General features: G+C 35.9%; 1 protein-coding gene across 3 annotated transcripts in view; it reads left to right on the top strand.

The window, feature by feature from the left end:
• The window catches only part of LOC150086503 (multiple PDZ domain protein-like), a 431,516-nt gene that overhangs the window by 217,504 nt on the left and 192,533 nt on the right, over nt 1-21,479 (top strand). For all 3 annotated transcript variants that reach the window (XR_016546894.1, XM_090372609.1, XM_090372607.1), the window contains exons 15-17: nt 1,193-1,394; nt 2,759-2,875; nt 10,311-10,331. Coding sequence is in view for 2 of the 3 variants with exons in the window: in XM_090372609.1 (XP_090228735.1) it covers nt 1,193-1,394; nt 2,759-2,875; nt 10,311-10,331 (340 nt within the window). In the remaining variant the exon portion in view is untranslated. The remainder of the gene's footprint in view (nt 1-1,192; nt 1,395-2,758; nt 2,876-10,310; nt 10,332-21,479) is intronic.

Raw genomic sequence — 21,479 nt, 5'->3', positions numbered from 1 at the left:
TACAGATTTTTATGTTCCTATGAATTTTGCCTAGTTTATCTTAGTGCAATTTGATCTTGACATCCAAGAGCAAAAGGAATTATAATTGAAGGGCAAAGTTTTTTTTTTTTTAAATAGAATTTATTTCTGTGTAATATTTCAATTAATAGAATGTACTATAATAAAGGATGTTGGAAAACAATAAACCTGTATAGATAATGAGATCTTTATTGTTTACACATTCATTTGTATAGTCAAAAGAAGTTTTCTTGTTATATAAATTCCCTTGATTAGTCAAGGATGTATGAAATTTAAACAGCTTTATTGGAAATTTTCCCTGCTTGTGTAAAAATTTTTCAAACTCTCATAAAAGGTCTAGAAAAGCCATCAAAGCTTCTAAAGATAAACTGTCCTTAGGCCAAGTTATCTATGTTAGCCATGAAGAAATATATATTCATCCTTTATCTTAACAGTAAATTTTTTCAATTCTTTCATGGCTTTTTTCTCCATAAATATAAAATAACAGGTAGAAATACTTTTTATTCCACATCACCACTAGCATTTATCAAGTAGGTGGGGTGGTATCACTCATCACATATTATATATGAATTTTATGCTATTGATACAATTACCATCAAATATTGGAAAAAATAAATTAAGAGATTTGTGTGGAGTGGGTTGTTTTCTTCCACCAAAACTGTATGCTTGTTCATTGGCCAGTTGTGTAGTGTAAGGTTACAGTTAGTCTCTCACTGTAAGTGCAATATGGCCTAAGTAGCCATTGCACAGTAAACAAAACACAACAATTTTCACTGTAACTTATGTTACCCAATGTTTTCATAATTTTTTTTTTTTTTTCAGAAATTAAAACTTGCTTCAAGATCATCATTTTAATTCGAATGATAAATGCAGCAACATTGAAGTCCATTGAAAAATGTTGTTAAAATGGATCTTAGTAGATGTTTATATAGAAAGATCTTAATATCAGTCTCATTTTTGCTATTTGTAGCAAAAATTGTAGCTATTTCATTGCTTAATAATAGAGCATATAGAGTGCTCTCTCTCTCTCTCTCTCTCTCTCTCTCTCTCTCTCTCTCTCTCTCTCTCTCTCTCTCTCTCTCTCTCTCTCTCTCTCTCTCTCTCTCTCTCTCTCTCTCTCTCTCTCATAGATTTTATTTAATTTTATAAAATGACACTGAGTCTAAAATTTTAGGACTTGTTGTGGATGTTGCAAATAGAGGCATCAGTGGAATAGTGGTGAAGTCCATAAAACCAGATAGTGCTGTTGAAAAAGATGGAACTGTTCAAATAGGTGACTATCTACTATCTGTAAATAATGAAAATATGAGGAATATCACAAGATCTCAGGCCAGAGCAATTTTAAGGCGAACAGAACTTTTAAGTACAGATATCTTGTAAGTTGTTTTATATATATTATTAGTTGTAGAAGTATTATAATAGCATGTTGTAGGTCATTCTTTAAAGTAAAAATAATTTCCTACAAAATGTCATTAATTTTTAATTAAACACATGATTAATTCATTTAAATTTAAAACATAACTACCTTTGTTACTTACGACCCATTTGTAAAAATCAGGGCTTCATTCTCATTGTCCAGTGGAGAAACTTGATCAATGCTTGCTCACTTGGGACTGAAGTCAGCTAGTCTCAGGCAGATTTTTCAACTTGCAAACTTCGAAAAACTGACCAGTTAGTGTATAGTTTTCAGACTTAGAGACTTTGTTAGAAACAAAACTTAGTAAAGATTTCTTATCTATTCAAGTAATTTAGATATCATCTTAAAACTTAGTGCTTGTGCACCCTTCCATTATGGCTCTGTGGTTTGATCTGTTGCTGTACATGCTAATCTGAAGGGCTCTCTAAGTGTTGAGTATAAACTCCTGAAATGGGATAATTTTAAATCTGGTTTTTATTGTCTGGCTTGAGTTACTTGAATTTGTACTCTACTTTTCTTTTCAGCCATCTATGTTTGCTTTCTTCTGTAACAACAAATTTTCAAGCTATAGTGGAAAGATGTGTTGGCAGCCCCCCCTCTCCAACACACATCTTTAACTTTAATGAGTATTTAATTTTGGTGTTTGTGACTCTACTTTTGGTATTAGTTCTGGTATTGCCAAGGAATGAAAGTAAGTTGCTGTTTATCTTCATTCCTTGGTGTGATCTTTCCCATGGCTTACACATAATCATATAACCCCTTTTCATGCAATTCTTTAGAGCTGGAGAGCGAGTTCTGATGCCAAAGGATAAAGGTTTTGGCATTGGAACAGTAACTATTCTTAAACATCCTAATTTTGTATTTTGCCAGTTGTGTTTTTTATATAAACACCTCAATCAGATCTCTTCACAGGTGCCTAGTTTCCAGATTCTGCAATTTTCAGAACTGAAGTCTTACTAAGCAAGAGTAACCTTTTGTTCCCTTCACTAATCTCATTGCTTTTCTCTCCGTCCTCTCCAACAGATCCAGATCTTTCCTAAAATGAGGCTTCCAGACCTGTATGCAATACTCAAGGTGTGGTCTTACCATTGTCCTATACAGCAGAATGATTACCTCTTTATCCCTGCTGAATAAGGAAGTAATTATGGATGTTATAAGTGTTGGATGGACTTTGAGATTTTCCACTTTTGAAATTTCAAGGTTTAACTTATTTATATTCAATTAAATATATAATATATTTCTTTAAAAAATATCTCATTTAAATATGCCTATATATGAATTTCATTATAAAAAGGTCATTTTTATGTGTATTCTTGAATGCAGAATTAAGTACATTCCAGCAGAAGATGCTGCTGTTCACCAGCAGTCTGCTGTCCTTGCCCAGATGCATGAAGGCAGAGAATCACCATTTTATATTGTGCCCAGACAGCCATCACCTAGGTAAATATTTTAGATAGTGATAGTAATTTGTCACTTAAGATATGGACATTTACCATTATAAACAGTAAAATTCATTTCAGTGAATTAAGGTTTTTTTTTTTACTTACATTTTATGGATTTGGCGGCCAGCAGAATTTTAATTTGTGTAAGTAATTTATACATAGGCTTTAATACTAAAGATAGAACATACTTCCCTAACCTTAATCATCTTAAGAAAAATTACTTATTAAACAAATATCACCTAAAGGCTATTCTGTCATTTGTTTAAAATACTGCTATCACAGCCTGTTTCAAGATTTACCAGTCTTTGCAGATGGTGTTGGTTAATAAAAAGTTAGTTGATAAAGAAGTTCTATATGAGTTATATGGTGGATGTATTCTTCTTCTTGTCAAGGACACCTCAATTTACTAATTTATTTCATAACCATATACCTCTTTATATATTGTTATATGAGCTTGCGTTCTTGCATCATATGCTTCTACTAATGCAAATGCTATGAAATAAATTTTGCTTTCCTTACGATTATGAATTCTAGCAGTTGTTAGATTGTAAAGAAACTTTTCTTCAGGTAACTTCTGCCATATTTCTAAAAAAAAATTTTCAAAATTATTATTCTTGTCACTATTTTAGCTCTCACAAACAGTGAGAGCTAAAATTTTTAACAAAACTAAAGAAAACACCAACCAAAAGTTATGAGTTGTTACATCAAGTTTATGGAGAAGATACTGTGTGAAGAGCTTGTGTGTTTGAATGGCATAAAAGATATTAGAAGGAAGAGAGAAGGTGGGAGACAAACGACTAGGCTGTCCAGTACCATGAAAACTGATGACAATGTGGACCAGGTAAGGACATTGATTAGAAGTGATTGTCATTTAAGCATTAGAATGGTTGCATCGGAACTCACAATATGGACAAAGAAACAGGCAAATTTTAACTAAAAATTTAGGCATGAGAAAAGTGTATGCCAATATGGTGCCAAAAATTTTGAATGAATATCAAAGAATGAGAAGACTCAGTTTGTGAAGTTGTTTCAGAAAAAAAGTGAAGATCATGACTTCTGAGTACTGTAATTACTGCAATGAAAGTTGGCTGTTCCAGTATGACCCAGAAACTAAAAGACAGTCAATGCAATGAAAGACAAAACATTCTCCCAGACCAAAAAAAGTAAGAATGTCAAAATCAAAAATGAAAACCATGCTTTCTGTTTTCTTTAATATTAAAGGAATTATTATAGCTGAATATGTCCCACCAAATCAGACTGCCAATCGAACATACTACGTTGCAGTTCTGACAAGGCTGCATGAAAAAATTCAAAGAAACAGACCTAAATTGTGGAGGAATGGTTGGATGCTCCACCAAGACAAAGCTCCAGCACACAATGGGCTCTCTGTTTGTCAGTTTCTAGCCTCAAAACAAAATAAAACAAAAATCCCTCTGTGTGAATGTGCACCCTTCTCACCAGACCTAACCTCTTGTAACTTTTTTCTCTTCCCTAAACTGAAAAGTGTACTTAAGGAAACCCATTTTTAGTCCATTGAAGACATTCAGAAAAGAATGACTGAAGTGTTAAAATGGCTTATAGAAGATGACTTCCAGAAGCGTTTCTTTGCTTGGAAGAAATGTGTGGTACAGTGTGTGCAAGCCCAAGGTAATTATTTTTAAGGGGATAACTTGTAAGGTATGAAATATTTCATTATATTTATTTTATTGCAACAGTGTCATTATTCAATAGCCACACCTCATATTATTCATTTTATAACACAATTTAAAAAAAAAAAAATGCAGTTTTTTGGTTTGTGTCAGCAAGGCAAAGAAGCCATAATGATTTAAATATGGCTTCTTGTACTGATTTCATCTCTTCCAAAGAATCATAATTTTGCAAAGCCAGTTGTACAAAAAATTGTCAGAGTCATTCATCATGGGTTTGTATTCTGCAGTCTTGTTTAAGTGGAAGTCATAGCTTGCTAGAGTAATATGAGTATGATGTCACATTAGTCTTCAATTTCAGTGTTTACACAAAACTGAACTTAAACCTTCCTGTTTTTTTTTTGTTTTTTTTTTTCACAGTAGTCCTCTTAGTAGAAGGCAAAGTTTGAAAGGAGTGTTTTAAAAATGTAAGTACAAATGTGAATGACTTTCATTGAAAAAGATATTCTCATGGAAAAGGTTTTTCAAAAATAGCTGTTGCCATTATGAACATGCATGCATGTTTTATGTGCAAAAAACATGCATGTTGTTGGTAGTATTGTTTATCACAGAAAACATAATTCCATGAATTCAGAAACTGAGAAAATTAATGATTATATTAGGTATTGTGTATAATACAACTTGATCCCATTTTTTATAGCACGGCTGAAAAAAATATGCAAAGACAGAGCCTTAACCAAATGCAGTGATCTCTCAAATCATAAGACTACCACAGTGAGTTGCTCCATGTAACACTACTGAGGGGAACAGGTATCCTGTGTGTTATCAGACACTCAGCCTAAAACACTGATGGATCCAATATCTCTCTATTACAGAAGATTTAGGAGAAGTCCGGTTGGCCTGCCTCCCTAAAATCCACTCATGCATACCTTCTCGATGGTAAGCCCTGTTACGTCACTTAGGTGGCAACGAACGTGTAGAGTGGTTCTCTTCAAGACGCCTGGTCAGCGTGAAGAGGAAAAGACCAAACCCTCCAGTAATGAGAGCACAACAATACAAATGGCCCTCAGTCCCCAGCAGCTTTCACTCTCCCTCTTATGGCAGCGAGAGGATCAGAGTGGAAGCAGAGGGTGCTAAGAATCTCTGGGTACGACCAGGCTGCCATGCACGGAAATTGAACTTGGCCTGTTATAACGTACAATCACTCATCAGTGAAGACAGGATATTAGAGCTGGAAAAGGAATTAGAAAATGTGAATCGGAATATCATCGGTTTGGCTGAAATAAGAAGAAGAAATGAATCACTTATAGGTTTATCAAGTGGAAATCTGCTGTACACCAATGGAAACAGTGAAAGGAGTGATGGTGGAGTTGGGTTTCTGGTCCATAAAGATTTTAAAAACAACATTTTGGAATTCAAAAGTACATCACCAAGGGTGTCAAGACTAATACTCAAGATTTCTAAGAGGTACAAGCTAAAGATTATAATGATTTATGCACCAACATCGAGCCATGATGATGAAGAGGTTGAAGAAATGTACACTGAAATTGAGAGTCTTCTAGATGAGCAGAAAACCCACTACACTATTATTATGGGGGACTTCAATGCTAAGGTTGGAAAAAGGCAAAACAGCGCAGAAAGAGGAACTATAGGAAATTTTGGAATTGGTGAAAGAAATAAGAGGTGAAAGACTTGTGGAATTTGCAGAATCTCAAGGAATGTCAGTAATGAACACTTTTTTCAAGAAAAGGGTGAACAGAAAGTGGACATGGAAGAGTCCAAATGGATTAACAACTAATGAAATCGACTTCATCCTCACTAACAGAAGATATATTGTGACTGATGTTACCGTCCTGAATAAGGTAAATGTTGGAAGTGATCACAGAATGGTAAGATGTACACTTGATATAGATGTAGGAAAGGAAAAGAAAAAACTGACTCGAGTAAATAATACAAAGGTCTTTGAGATAACAGAAGAGGAGAAAAAGCAGTACGTACTGGAACTTAAGAACAAGTATGAGCTTCTGCAGACTGCTGAGGACCAAGATATCGACGAGGAATATTACAACTTTTTGAAAGTGATAAAGCCCAAGAAACCTATAGGGAAACAGAAATCCAAAGAAGAAAAAATTAGTCAAGAAACACTTGTCATGATGAACCAAAGACGACAAATGAAGAGCAAGAAAAACACTGACAGGGAGAAAATTGAGTATACTGAGTTATGCAAAGCCATGATGAAGAGGTTGAAGAAATGTACACTGAAAGAGACTCAGAGAGGACATAAGAAGATTTAACACAAGAAAAGTAGAACAAGCATTAAGGGAAAACAAAGGATTTAAATCAGCATCCATGAGCAGTAATACAGAAAGACAAATGACACTGAAACTGAAGAATAGCGATGGTGTACTTATAAACAGCAGAGAAGGCATAATTCAAATAGCAGAAGACTACTATAGAGAATTATACAAGGAGCGAGGGAATGATACCAGCAGTGGGGAAGATGGATTGCAAAGTAGCAACACATACGACATACCCGATATTCTTCCTGATGAGGTAGAACATGCATTGAAGAAAATGAAGAATCGGAAAGCCCCGGGGGAAGATGAAGTTACTGTAGAGTTGTTAAAATTGTGAGGAAGAGAAATAACACAAAAACTGGCAAGGCTCTTCACAAAGTGCATTAGAAAAGGTGCGATGCCTAAGCAGTGGAATAATGCAATCATAGTTTTGCTGCATAAGAAAGGAGATAAATCAGAAATTGGAAATTATAGACCAATTAGCTTGTTATCCCATATCTACAAGTTGTTCACAAGGGTCATTACTAACAGATTAGAAAGAATACTTGATGAGAATCAACCGAAAGAGCAAGCTGGCTTTAGGACAGCATTCTCAACTATGGATCACCTTCACGTAATATCACAGCTAATGGAGAAAGCAAATGAATATAAAACACCATTATGCCTGGCATTTGTGGATTATGAAAAGGCATTTGACTCCATACAGCATAAGACAATGTTTCGGGCACTGGAAAGACAAGGTATAGATACTCCGTATATTATGATTTTGAAGAAAATATATGAGAGTGCTACATCCTTTATTAGACTAGACAAAGACAGTAGCAAATTTAAAATCGAGAAAGGAGTTCGACAAGGAGACAATATCTCCGAAGCTGTTTACTGCTGCCCTTGAATTATATTGTTAATCAGACTGTTAGATAAGAAGAGAAACACATGGATTAGGCAGCAAACTCAAGTAAAGGACATTCTTATCTTATCAAAACTAAAGAACTAAAATGGTCGTGGGCAGGACACATAGCTCGAAGACATGATGACAGATGGACTAAGAAAATAACAGAATGGTACCCAAGAGGAGCTAGAAGAAAACCTGGAAGACAAAGGCGGAGATGGATAGATGAAATTCATGAGTTTTTGAGTAGTAAATGGATGGCCAGTGCTCAAAACAGAAGGAACTGGAAAGTTGCTGGAGAGGCCTTCATCCTGCAGTGGATTGAAAATGGCTGATGATGATGATGACACTACTGATAAAATACTGACTGGGCTAGCCAGGTGGGTAAAGTGCCTGCCTGGCAACCCAAAGGTCATGGGTTCGAATCCCACCTCGTGCTTGGATCAGAGTAAAATGCAAAAACTTTGGGAGGTGCATTATGGCCACAGAAGCCGATGCACCAACAGCTAACAAAAAAAAAAAAAAAACACTACTGATAAAAGAACATTCGAAAGCATTTGATTTTCACACAGAAAGGTGTGAAAAATCTATATTTTCAAAACTAAAGTCATTAATGTTTTAAGCTTGCCTGTAGAGTATATTTTTTTTCTATAATAGGTCCATTTTTCTAGAATAACAAAAAAAATTCCATTTTTATGACACAGGAAAAAAAAAATGTAAAGCACGATTTTCAATTAGACTTTGCACCTTTTTTTTTCCCCCATGAGGTAATAAATGGTTGCAAGTCCTATTATAGACAAAATTTATATTCTACAGATAGGCTTTCTAGCCTAAAAGCAAAACAAAACAAATCCCTCTGTGTGAGGGATTTTAGAGCATTAATTGGTTAATTGTCTTAGAAAAACTTAATTTTTTGCACCTTTTGGTGTTTCAAATCTTGTGAGTTAAATCATCACTAGGCTATCAGATGCTATACTGATGAGGTGTTAATAAGCACCAAAATGGCCGTCTGTTGGAGCACACTGTATTATTAATTAATAAAATTATACAGCACTTCTGTTTTTAGACATGTTACCCTTCAGTAGTGCATCATGGAACATGTGGTTAAGAACATGTTGTAAGGTATGAAATATTTCATTATATTTATTTTATTGCTACAGTCTCATTATTCAAAATCAAAATTCAAAAGCCACACCTCACATTTATAATTTAAAAAAAAAAAAAAAGTTGCCTTACAATTTACAAAATCAGTTGCTTTTCATAAGAATAAGACTTTACATCTTTTTGTCTTCACTATAAACAGTGAATGTAAACATTGTTTTAGAAATAATATATTATTCCATGATAAATATTCATTAAAGCCATGTTTTTAAGGTCTACAGATGGAATTAAGAATTTAAAAGAAAGCTACTGCAGCTATGAATATATTTTAATTTGCCATACTTAATAAACTGTTGAATCATTAAAAAATCAATGATAATTAAGTGAAATATCTAATTGCAGCAGCATTTATAAGTATCCAAAACAGAAATGACTTTTTAAAAAAAATTAATATTGGTATTATATTTAATTTTTCTGTGTGTGCTTGTAATATTATTTAGTAGTTAAAAAAACAATCAGAAATATTCATCTCCTGTGCTTTAGAAGCATTTAAATGCTGGAATTAGCAATAGACCTTTCAGTCCTGTGTTACTAAAGTTGTTTTATTTTTTTTAAAAATGAAACTACTACCATTCTCAACATATTTTATTGTTGCATTGACTAAAAAAAAAAAAAAAAACTATCAGCAATACATGGAATTTGGTGTCATAAGATTCTAACAGAAACATAATTTAACTTAAATTCTGGGAAGAAAATTTTTTAACTCTACTTAATCATTTGTGACAATAACAACTGTTATTATTATTACATATTATTTTAAAGTGGTAATAATTAATTATGTTAATTATTAGCACAATTTCAGAGAGAGATATTATAAATAATTATAATACATCTCTGAAATTTTTATGGTGATCATTGTTATGTTTTGCCAAAAATGACAGTGCAATTTGTGTGTTTCCAAAAATGACAGTGAAATATTATATTTGACTTATATTTTTATAATGCTCGATATGTATGTTGCTGATTTATGTATAATTCATTTTCATTTTTTTTTTAAATAAATAAAATCAACCTTGTTTTTTTAAGATTTTTTTATCTTTTATTTTTCTTCTACACTCTGTTATTACCTAATTAAATAAATGTGAACGAATACACTGTGATAAAATATGCATATTAATTATTAAGATTTGATATATTAGAGTTAATCCATGGGCTGTCACTTTTTCTCCAGAAATGATATAAATGTGAATCAGTGGAACCTTAGGTGGTATCATTGCTATGGGCTCCTGTGTGAAGCCATACATTCAGTTGAGCAGTTGTGTAATGCTGTTTGTCTTTAAGTATTGGTAATGAGATTATATATAAAGAGAAGTAAATATGTAAGCATTTCATTCTCAACTTGAAATATTTGGGAGTGAAAACCAGTTTTTGTTTTGTGACTCTGTGATTTATTATTGATTAATAAATGTGATCTTTCTCCTCCCCCTCCCTACTTTTTAGGGTATTTCCAAGATATTACCGGTAAGTTCACTTTGTTTTTATGTGCATGTTATATAAGTGCTGCACTTTACATATTTGTTTACAACTCTTGTAACGGATTAAAAAATAATCTATTGAAGTTATTCCACAATAAATTTATTATTGAAAGACTATAAATTATGCTAATTTCTGTTAGCATCTGAAGTATAAAATAATTTTTATTAGTCAGTTTTCATTAAGCTCTGCTCAGCTAATTCTCCATAAACTTAAACAAAAGGATTTGATATCTAATTTTGCCTAATATCAAACAGTAGAATTTCCTAGATCATAAAAAGTTAAAGTAAAAAAATTGTGTATAAAAGAAAGTTTTTAGAAAATAAACTGTTAATTATAGTTACTTTTTTGGTTACCATTAAATTTTGCACACTTAAATCTTGTTATGCCTAATTTTTATACTTTTTTGGAATCTAATTCAGTGTTATAAAATTTTACATAGTTGATAATGGTTGTACGTAAAGAAACTGCAACTTTGCCTAGGTGTTATAATGACCTCTTTGCTAACAAGTACTGTATATTGATTTTTAATTTATTTTTTTAAAATAAATTGTCTTGCTTTCTCTTGTATTTCCTATTAAGTTATAAAATTCTGCTCCGAGGAAGCAGAACTGAGCCATGTATTGTTTAGATGTAGATTTTATTAATTTTGGAAAATAATATTCTTTTGTAGGCAGAAAAAAATTCTAATTAACATAAAAAAAACGAAAATCTAAGACCTTTCCTGTACCAACAAATCTGTAAAACAAAGACTTAAATTTTATTTACAATTTATGTTAGTTGCCTACTCTTTTTCCCTAGCATAGAGTGGACATTACTAAATGGCCCTCTTGGCAGTGATCCTTTTCCTGCCATCTGCAAATTACGAACATCGAAATCATTACATGGAGAAAATCGAACAACTTGGAAATTCTCCAAAGCAGATTGGAAAAAATTTTCTGCAAGCGTCTCTCTTAACAATAACATTTTATAGAATCAACCCATAAAAAATGTGACTGAATATATTGCTAAGCAAATACTAGAAGCAGCTACTGAGTCAGTACCCTAGTTATATTGTGGAAAATGCAAATAAGTCAACCAGTAGTGGAATGAATCTTGCAATAAAGCAAAACACGAAAGAAACCAGGATGAAACTTATTTCATAAGCATCCCACAACAGCCAACTTCATAAGAGAATGAAAGCAAAAACTAGGCAAATTAAACAAATTGCATAAAAGACTTGTGGATACACTTTGCATTCTACTATTACTAAAGAAACAGATATCAACATAATTTGGAAAAAATCAAACGGTTAAATGACAAATATTCGCCGATATCCTCCTTGAGTTTTAGCTAGAATGGATAGGATATATCTGCCCCTCTGGATATAGAGCATCTCCATTTGCTATCTCTTGATAAAGCATCAGCAGTAACTGCGTACAACCAGGCTTCCAGCATATGCATATAAATCAACTTTCACACTAACTTATCTGATAATTATAATCAATCTTTCACAATAACTGAAATCAAAAAGGCCTTAACCAGGACATTCAGCAATGCTGCAGGTCCAGGTGGAATATACATTATGCTAAAACATTTAAATGAAATAGCCTTAAATTTGCTGCTGATTTTTTATAACCAGATCTTATTGGAAAATTTATACCCACAGTCATGGCAACAATTCTTGTCTTAGCTTTCCCTAAGACAGGAAAAGATAAGTCAGTCCTACAGAACCATCAACCAATATCACTCACTAGTCGCTTAGGAAAATTATTAGAAAAATTGATACAGAAGCAGCACTTGCGTTCTGGAAAGTAAAAATTTGATGAAGAAAATCAATATGGATTTGGCAAAATAGATCTACACTCAATATGATGATCAAAGCAGAGTCAAACATCCATAACCCATTTATTAAAAGGGAACGTTTAGTTATGGCGAGTCTGTGTCAAAAAGGTTTTAACACAACATGAAAATTCGGGATCCCACAAGACCTTCAATCTTTTGGACTAAGGTGGCAGTTACCTTGCCTGATACAAAGTTTATTTCTTAGAACCGTTCAAGGACAATACAAAAATGTACAATCTCAACACAAAAATGTGTTATATGTTCAAGAAAAAAGTACACCACAAGGATCAATACTTAGTGCTACCTTATTTTCTATTTGAATAAATAAAATGTTACATGATATCCCAAAAACTATTGAATTTTATTTGTAACTGATGACCTGGGGTGGATGAAATCTATCCAGTTATATTGAAGGAGGCTGTGAGGGAAGTATGCAAACCCTTAGCCATAACTATATGAGAGCATCCTTAGATTTAGGGGAAGTCCCCATGGACTGGAGATGTGCAAATGTATCCCCAATTCACAAAGCAGGTTCAAAGGGTGACACAAATAATTCTAGATCTGTTAATTTAACTTCTGTTCCGGGGAAAGTAATGGAATCACTGGTTAAAGAAGTGTTTCAGGATCACCTAGAGTCTTATCTAGGTGATCCTGCAACACTTCTTTAACCAGTGACTCCATTAACACTTCTGTAATACTTCTTTAACAGTCTTATCTAGGTGATCCTGCAACACTAATAGTTTAGACATAGCGTGGGATTGTAATGGGGGAGGTCTTGTCTGACCAATTTGATTGGATGCTACAATATGGTCACAAAAGAACTGGATGCAAAATATAATTTTGATATCATATACTTGGATTTCAGGAAAGCTTTTGATAGTGTTGCACATGGAAGACTGCTGTACAAATTGGAATGCTATGGTATTAAGGGCAAGTTGCTACAATGGATAAAGGGATGGTTGAGTGGGAGATGACAGAGAGTTGTAATAAATGGACACTGGTGTAACGTGGACTAATGTTATTAGTGGAGTCTCCCCCAGGGTTCGTCCTGGGCCCATTGTTGTTTTGTGTATTTATCAATGATATCATTGAAGGTATATCAGGCTTAATGTCCAAGTTCGCAGATGATACAAAAGTTGGCAGGGTTGTTAATTACAGTAAAGACAGTATGCCACTGCAACAGGATCTATAAAAGTTAGGCAGATGGGCTGAGAAGTGGAAACTGTAGTTTAACGTTAACAAGTGCAAAGTACTGCATATGGGTAACAGTAACCCAAGAGAAACATACCAACTGTGTGGTACTACACTCAGGGAAGGGGAGAATGAAAAATACCTGGGGGGTAATTGTGCAGTCAGATATGAAGTTCTCTGAGCAGTGCAGATGGGCTGCCAGAGCAGGTCATAGTCTTGTCAATGATATATAGGAATTTTGCTAGCAGGAACAAGGAGGTGATTTTCCTTTTGTATGTCAATTATCAGGCCACACCTTGAGTACTGTATACACGTGAGTTCTGGAGGCCTAATTTTAGGTAGGATGTAGAGTTGCTAGAATGAGTACAGAGAAGGGCAACAAGATTGGTGAGAGGAACAAAGGGATGCACTTATGAAGAAAGGCTTAAGATTTGCAAGTTGCAGCATCTGGAGACTAGGCACCTGCAAGGTGATTTGATTGAGGTGTATAAGGCCTTGAATGGTTTGAGCAGGCTCAATGCTTGTGAGAGTCTTCTGCTTGCACAGAGTAAGAACCTAAGCTATCAGCTAGTTTGTCTAGTTGATAGTGGAACTAGACAAACATTTGGAGTGACCAGATGGGTGAAATGGGAATGTTTTTTTTTTGTTGTTTTTTTTTTTTTTTTGGTTGATGCTGCATTAGCATTAGTTGAGGCTTAGTATCATATGCCTCAACTAATGCTAATCTCACAATCTCTAGTCACTTTCAGAATATGCACACCATAGAAAGATGACTACAATAAATAAGATAACATGACTCTTGATTTTTTAAGGAGTCCTTATGTGCTGTAATGTAATAACTAGATCGTATATATAGCTTAGCTTAATTTTCAGCACTCACCTCATAGTAATCCGCTTAGCTGGTGGAGAGTTTTACCACATAGTGGTTATAGGATTTTAATAACTTACAGGGATTATGGGTTTAAAACTAAGTTATGTGCTATAAAAACAAAATAACATATTGAATGACACGTAATGGTTATCGCCTCTCAGAGCAGAAATCCACCATTATCCACTTCTGTAAGAGTCGCAGTTTGTATCCTGAACCAGTACTATGGTTAAAAAGTCACTAATTCCAGTAACTAACCTTGTCCAATTTATAAGTCTAATACTAGTTGTGAACTCTGGGATTGAGGCTACACTGTGGGGCTGTATTTCTGAAGCTATTCATAGCAGGTTAGTTTTTGAAATAATTGAGGTTTTTTTAATTTAATATACTAAACTGTTGTTAGTATTCTGTTTGAATTCCTATAGTCATGGAGGTTAGTTTATTTTTGTATTTAGACGCATGTTTGGAAAGCTACAGCTTAATATTCAGATAGCCTTTGTTATCAATATTTTGGCAAGAACTTCATAACCTTTATTCGGTAGCTTAAATTTAACATCTCTAGTGGTTTTTAGCTTTAACATCTCTGGTACCTTAATTTGTCAGTGTCATTGAGGCTCAGGGAACTGCTTGTTGGGGGGGGGGGGTAATATTGAACCATGTTTATCTGATGATATGGGTCAAAGTAATGCTTTCACTCATCTCAAGAATTCTTGTTTGTTGCTGCAAATGTGGATGTTGGCATGATGTTCTGAGGGCAGCAACATTTCAAATGAATGGGAAGATAAATCTAGGGAAAAAGCATAAATAACTTCAAGGGATGTGTCAGTAGTAAACTGTAGAGAAATACTTAGTGTTAACTGTGTCAATGTCAGGAGCATTGTCAATAAAATGGCTGAATATTTCTTTTTTTTTTTTTTTTTTTTTTTTTTTTATGTAAACCCCAAACACGAGAGGTATTACAACCTATAGTACTTGGTACCGTGCTTGGGTTGGAGGTTGAGAGGACCAAAGAAGATGTTTGTTGACATTGGACTTGAACTTCTGTAGACTGTAATTTTCAGGAAATAAGTATGAAGGAAGGTTGTTCCAGAAAACGGCAGTTGAATGGATAAACGAGGAAGATGAAAAGTTGGTTCTGTGAGTTTGAAGTTGGACAGTACATGGATGTTGGCTGGTGGCGGCACGTGTTCGGACTGTTTTGAAAGAGAGAACGGGAATTATAGAAGCCAATTCAGAAGAACAGTGCCCATGGATCTGTAGAAGATGTGCAGCAGAAACAGCACGTCTATGAGAAAGCGAGTGGAGAGACTCTGTTAGAGATGAATCATTAATTAACCTAACTGCCTTCTTCCGAATGGAATCAAGAAGCCTGAGAGAGGTTTTGGGGGTACAGCCACAGATGTAGGAACAATATTCCATGGCAGGACGGATTTGCAATTTATACAGAGTGAGAAGCTGTATGGAAGAAAAGTAACATCGAGAGCGAAAGACAAAACCAAGTTTTTTAGATGCAGAAGAAGCAATATTTGTAATGTGCTTATGCCAAGAGAGATTAGAGGTCGGGGTAATCCCCAAAAGAGATATATTATTTTGCCTAGAAATCGGAGTGTCACCAAAGATAAGCACAGGAGCAGAAGAATCCTTTTTGTGAGATATAAGACAAGACTGAGTTTTAGAAGGGTTGAAATCAACTAAGTTGTCTTTGCCCCACTGGAGAATTACCTGAAGATCGGCATTTAAGAAGTGGTAGCAGATTTTCGAGAAGTTGAAGCTGATTGAGCAGGACAAGGTTTCTCAAAATGGAAAGTGGAATGTGCTATCATCGGCAAACCTGTGGATAGGATTTCCTGTCAATGGAAGAAGGTCATTAATATACAAGAGGAAAAGAGTGGGGGGAAAGAACTGAACCTTGGGGGACACCAGCATTAGTGGAGAAGTTAGAAGAGAGAGAGCCATCTACCATCACCCTCAGTGAGCGAACAGAGAGAAAACAGGATAACCAATTACTAAAAACAGTTGGCAAACCATAAGATGGAAGCTTGTTTAGAAGACCTTTATGCCAAACATGATCGAAAGCCTTTGAGATGTCAAGAGCAACTACTTGTGTTTCACCGAACCATTCCATTGAATTAGTCCATAAATCGGTAACATAAGCCAGAATATCACCAGTGGATCGACACTGACAGAATCCATACTGGCGATCGTTGATCAGACAGAAGGTTTCTAGGTAGTTTAAGAGTTGGAAGTTAATTGATTTCTCCATTACATTAGAAAGAGTAGAAGTAATTGCAATGGGACGATAATTGGATGGGAGGGATTTGTCACCCTTTTTGGGAACTGGCTGGATATGAGAAAATTTCCAAGTAGAAGGAAAAACACCTTTGGAATAAGAAAGTGGAAAAAGGTGACAAAGAATAGGAGTAAGTTCAGGAGCACAGGTTTTGAGAACAAGTGGAGAAAGATTTGTCAAAATCCTTCCGACATCCTTTTGACGGAAAACCACAGGAGGCATTGAATGGAGTGTGTTGGGAATGGTGGGAGGTGTTTTACCAAGATCATTAATACATGAGGTGGAAGAAAAATGGGATGCTAGCAGGTCAGCTTTATCCTTGCCTGAAGTGACAAAAGAACCATCTGGTTTGGACAGAGGTGGGAGCAGAGATGGGCAAAAGTTGCGGCCAATAGCCTTGGCAAGAGAACAGAATGCTTGGCTACCATTAGGGCAAGAAGCAAGTTTTCTACTTTTAGCCTGTTCAAACTCTAGTTTGGACTGATTAATAACTGTTTTACAATTGCTGCGAGCTTTGGTGTAGGCAGAAAATGAAACTGAAGAATTAGAAACAAGCCAATTATGATATGCAATATTCTTCTCCTGAACAGCCTTGCACATTTATTGGAAAACCAATGTTTTGATAAAGGATGAGATTTTAAAGTGGAGTGTGGGATAAAGGATTCCATTCCTGCAAGAATAATTTCACTGACACGATCTGAGCAAATGTTGACATCAGAAGTTTTGAAACAGTAATCCGACCAAAGAAAAGAAGTCTCGCAGGTCATCCCATTTTGCATTCTTGTAATGCCAAACAACACGAGGTTGAGAATAGCCATGGGATAAAGGTTCCATTGAAGAAGAGACAATCACCAAGTTGTGATCTGAAGTGCCTAAAGGACCTCTCACTTCGACCGTGTACTTAGAAGGGTTGTTTGTGTGAAAAAGATCAAGCACATTGGCTGTATGATTAGGATTGTCCGGTATTCTTGTAGGTAGATGAACAATCTGTGCAAGGTCATTAGTAATTGCAAAAGGCTCAGCATCTCGACCAGCTGGGTCAATGTGACTAGAAAACGGAAGCCAGCTGGAGTTGTGAACATTAAAATCACCAAGGAGAATTACCTCATTGTTAGGAAAGTTGGACTGGAGAAAGTCAAGTTGCAAAGAGAGGAAGAGGTCCAAGTGATTAGTGGAGTTGGGAGAACGGTAGAGAAAATAGATGAATTTGACACAATGAGGTAGAGAGATTTTAAGCCAGAGAAGATCAAAGAGAGGAGATTCCAAATTGCCAAGTCTCTGACAGGGAATATCAGAACGGATATATGCACAAGTACCACCTTTGAGGCAAAAGGAATCACACAGCGAATAATTTGGGCATCTGAGATGAGCAGTAGTTGAATCAACCGATAAGTGAGATTCTGTCAGAAAAAGTACGTGCAGGTTGGCAGACTGCAAGTGGAAATGGACATCGTTGAGATTAGAATTGAGACCACGTATATTTGTGAAATGAATTAGCAAGTGCTTGGGAGTTTAGATCTTTTTGCAGATAAGCTTGCTCTATTAGTTTGACAATTCGTGGTGTATTCAATAGTAAGAAAAAGTGGGTGGGACATGCTGCATGAAGTAATGAAATTTTTGGAAATGGCGTACATGTGATCAGAATATACCCAGATCCTTGACATAACGTGGCCTCAACAATGCTCCCCGCATGCACACTATTCGGACTCCCTCCAGTCACTATCTGGCAGAGTAGACGTAGCAAAATTATACACTAGCTGATCCGGAAGCCTCCTAGAGAGTTACTAATAGGTTCGGTCCGGTGTACTAACTAGCGGCCGGCCTGTGAACACCGTTTTAGAGCTGTACCGTCGAAATGAACTCCTGGTTAGGAAAACTAATGCTGACATAATAGTGCTAATAGAAACGTGGTGCCACCAGCAAATTGGGGATGACAAGTTACACTACAGTATGTATAATGTATTTAGGAAAGATAAAAAAGATAGTAGGGGTGGCAGGGTCATGCTTCTTATCAAAAGTAGCCTGAGCACAAAAAGCGCTTTTGCTGAGTTTGAAGTTCTGTCTACCAGTATAGAATCTGTGTGGTGTTAGTTAGCAGGAAGCAAAGGTATAATGAGAGTTGGAGTAATATACAGACCAGAAGGGTTTGAATAGCGTAACGAGAGTCTTTACATGGAGATGGATTCAGCAGGCAAGCACAAATGTCTTATTATGAGTGACTTCAATTTGCCCAAGACTGATTGGAGTAAGTGGTAGGGAAACTTACCATGGGGGAAAATTTTTTTTTTTTAAATAAACTAGATTATTATTTTTACCAGCATGTTAGAGAAAGTACTAGGGATGAGAGTATTCTTGACCTCGTCATTACTCACGAATTAGATGACATCACAGGGCTTAAAGTACAGAAATAGTTTTCAGATAGTGATGATGTAATTGTCAGTTGGAAGATGAAGGAAGATGTTGCAGTAATTAAAGGTAAAGAAAGGGGTTTTAATTTTAGAAGGAGGGGGTTGCTTTGATAGTACAGATGATAAGGTGCTATATGGAAATTTATAAATTGGGTGAATTGCATAGTGAGAGCCATTCCATTTGGATTAGGGAATACCATTAAAGAAAAAATTACAGATGCCACGAACACATACATACCATTAAGAAAATATATCATAGGAGAAGGAAGAGGATGCCAAAACTAATGAATGTGAAGCTGGATGGTCAGATAGAGCAGAAAAAGATAGCATGGAATAATTACAGGGTGATGAAAAGTACCAAAACAACAGGTACAATTTCATCTGTAATAGTACCACAAATAAGGTTACAGAGGCCAAGGCTGCATAGGAGAAAGCACTTGCTACGAGAGCAAAGAATGGGAACAAGAAATTTTTCATGTGTGTGAATACAACAAAGAAGAAGAAAGCGAATCAGATTGGACCCTTGTGCACTGGATGTGGGAAAGTCTTAGATAACCTTGCTGATGGTGCAAATGATTTGAATAAGTACTTTGCATTTGTCTTTACTGACAAAAGACCCTTCATGCTGAGAACAGGCTGTGTGAGTGAGGCTGAGCCATATGAAATTAGTGATTTTGAAATTACAGATGATTGTTTATTAGAAATATTTTCAAGCATAAAGGCAATTAAGTCTCCCCTAGTTGATGGCATATATCCAGTAATTTTGTGGAAAGATTACAGTGAGTGTATTGAAACATTGAGGTTAATTATGAGGGCATCTTTGGATTCTGTAGAGATTCATGTAGGTGGGAGTAGTGATAACATATTGCCAATACATGAAGGCAGTTCTAAGAGTGAAGTTTGTAACTACAGACCAGATAGTTTGACTTCAGTGGTAAGGAAAATCTTACCACTGAAGGGTAGATTTCTGAAATCTTACCACAAAATCCATATCTATCTAAATGTCCCCATCCAGGGACATTTAGATAGATATGGATTTTGTATTGGAATTTTATTTGAAATTGAATAGAAATCATGACTCGGACCAGAGCAGCAAAGCAAAAGGCTCAAACTAATGGGAGTGCTGTGGCTCAGAGGAGAACTGAGGGGGGGGGGCGATTGTCCTCTGAATCACAGCCTTTTGAGATGCACCACTTGTTTGATGTTTATGGAGCTATCAGGAACGGGACATGATATTGCCACGGGGAAGGTCTTTGTGTGTGCGTGATTTAAGGAGTGTTAGGAAATCAAGCGCTAACTCAGCATTGTTATGGGCCTATATGAGAGCTTGAAGGACAGGGTGGATGCCCTCAAAGGATTTAAATTGAGGGCCCATCAAGCGCACATCAGTGCCAGAGCTTGCACCTGAACATCACGCGACACAGCCGCAACTTCCAAGGCAGAATGCACCGGTCCCAAAGGAACTAGTTGTTGTTGGTGACTCTATTCTCAGGGAAATGGAGAACATATTGTGCAAAAAGTGTAGGTGGAACAGAACCAGGGTATATCTGCCTGGGGCAAAGGTTGATGATGTTGTAGGGCAGATATCATATTTTAAGGGCACAAAGGGTGATATTGTTGCAAACGTTGGCACTAATGATATTAAGAGTAGGAGACCAGCAGAATTACTTAACAAGTACAGGTCAGTGCTGGAAAAAAGCCGTGAGTTAGGGTTGAATTTGAAAGTGGCTGCAAATCTGCCCAGACATGATAGGAGGGAGTATATGATCACAGCCTTGTCGATCAATTCGGCCCTGGAGAGACCGTGAAAGGCTCAAGGGGTAGAATTTTTCTCAGCCTGGTCTGTGCTTGTTAACAGGAGAGACTGCTTCTACAGGGATGGGATACACTTAAACAGAAAGGGTGCAAGAATATTTGCTGATGGTATCGAGGCAGAGTTAGGTGGGTCGGAAAACTGCTAGCTTGGGGGTATACACGGACTAATAGATTAATAGTAGCCGCTGGCAGAGGTGAAAGTGATTCTTGCACTGCTTCTATTGAAATGCAATTGAGCAGCAGCCTGGGAAGCAAGGCAATGGGGATTTCCAGGACTGCTGGGAGTCATAGTGGAACAAGTAAATACATGGGCTGTGTTGGGGTAACTAAGAGTAGAAACAGGTGCATGTATACTTGCTTGTACACCAATGCTAGGAGTATAGTTAATAAATTTGATGAGCTGGAAGTGCTAGTCAAGACATCAAAGGCAGATATTGTTGGGAAATCAGAGACGTGGTGTCACACAGACATAAGCAGTGCAGAATTGGAATTTGGGGAGTACAATGTGTACAGAAAGGATAGACACGACAGGAAGGTGGGAGGGGTTATGCTGTTAGTCAAGAAACACAAAATCTAAGGAAGTGCCTCCAATTGATGTTGGTGGACAATGCAATGTTGAGTCTGTTTGGTGTGACATAAGCACTGGGAAAGGAAAAATGAGAATTGGTGGGTGTTATAGGCCTGATTAGTATAATGAGCAGTTGTGCAGAGAAATAGAGTGAGCCAGTAAATCAGTATCT

Source organism: Mastigoproctus giganteus, chromosome 4 (genome assembly GCF_048544385.1).
Source record: "Mastigoproctus giganteus isolate SK-2022 chromosome 4, ASM4854438v1, whole genome shotgun sequence".
Taxonomy (NCBI): Eukaryota; Metazoa; Arthropoda; class Arachnida; order Uropygi; family Thelyphonidae; genus Mastigoproctus; species Mastigoproctus giganteus.
Note: the sequence above shows the minus strand (reverse complement) of the source record. Positions and strands in the feature narration are given on the sequence as shown.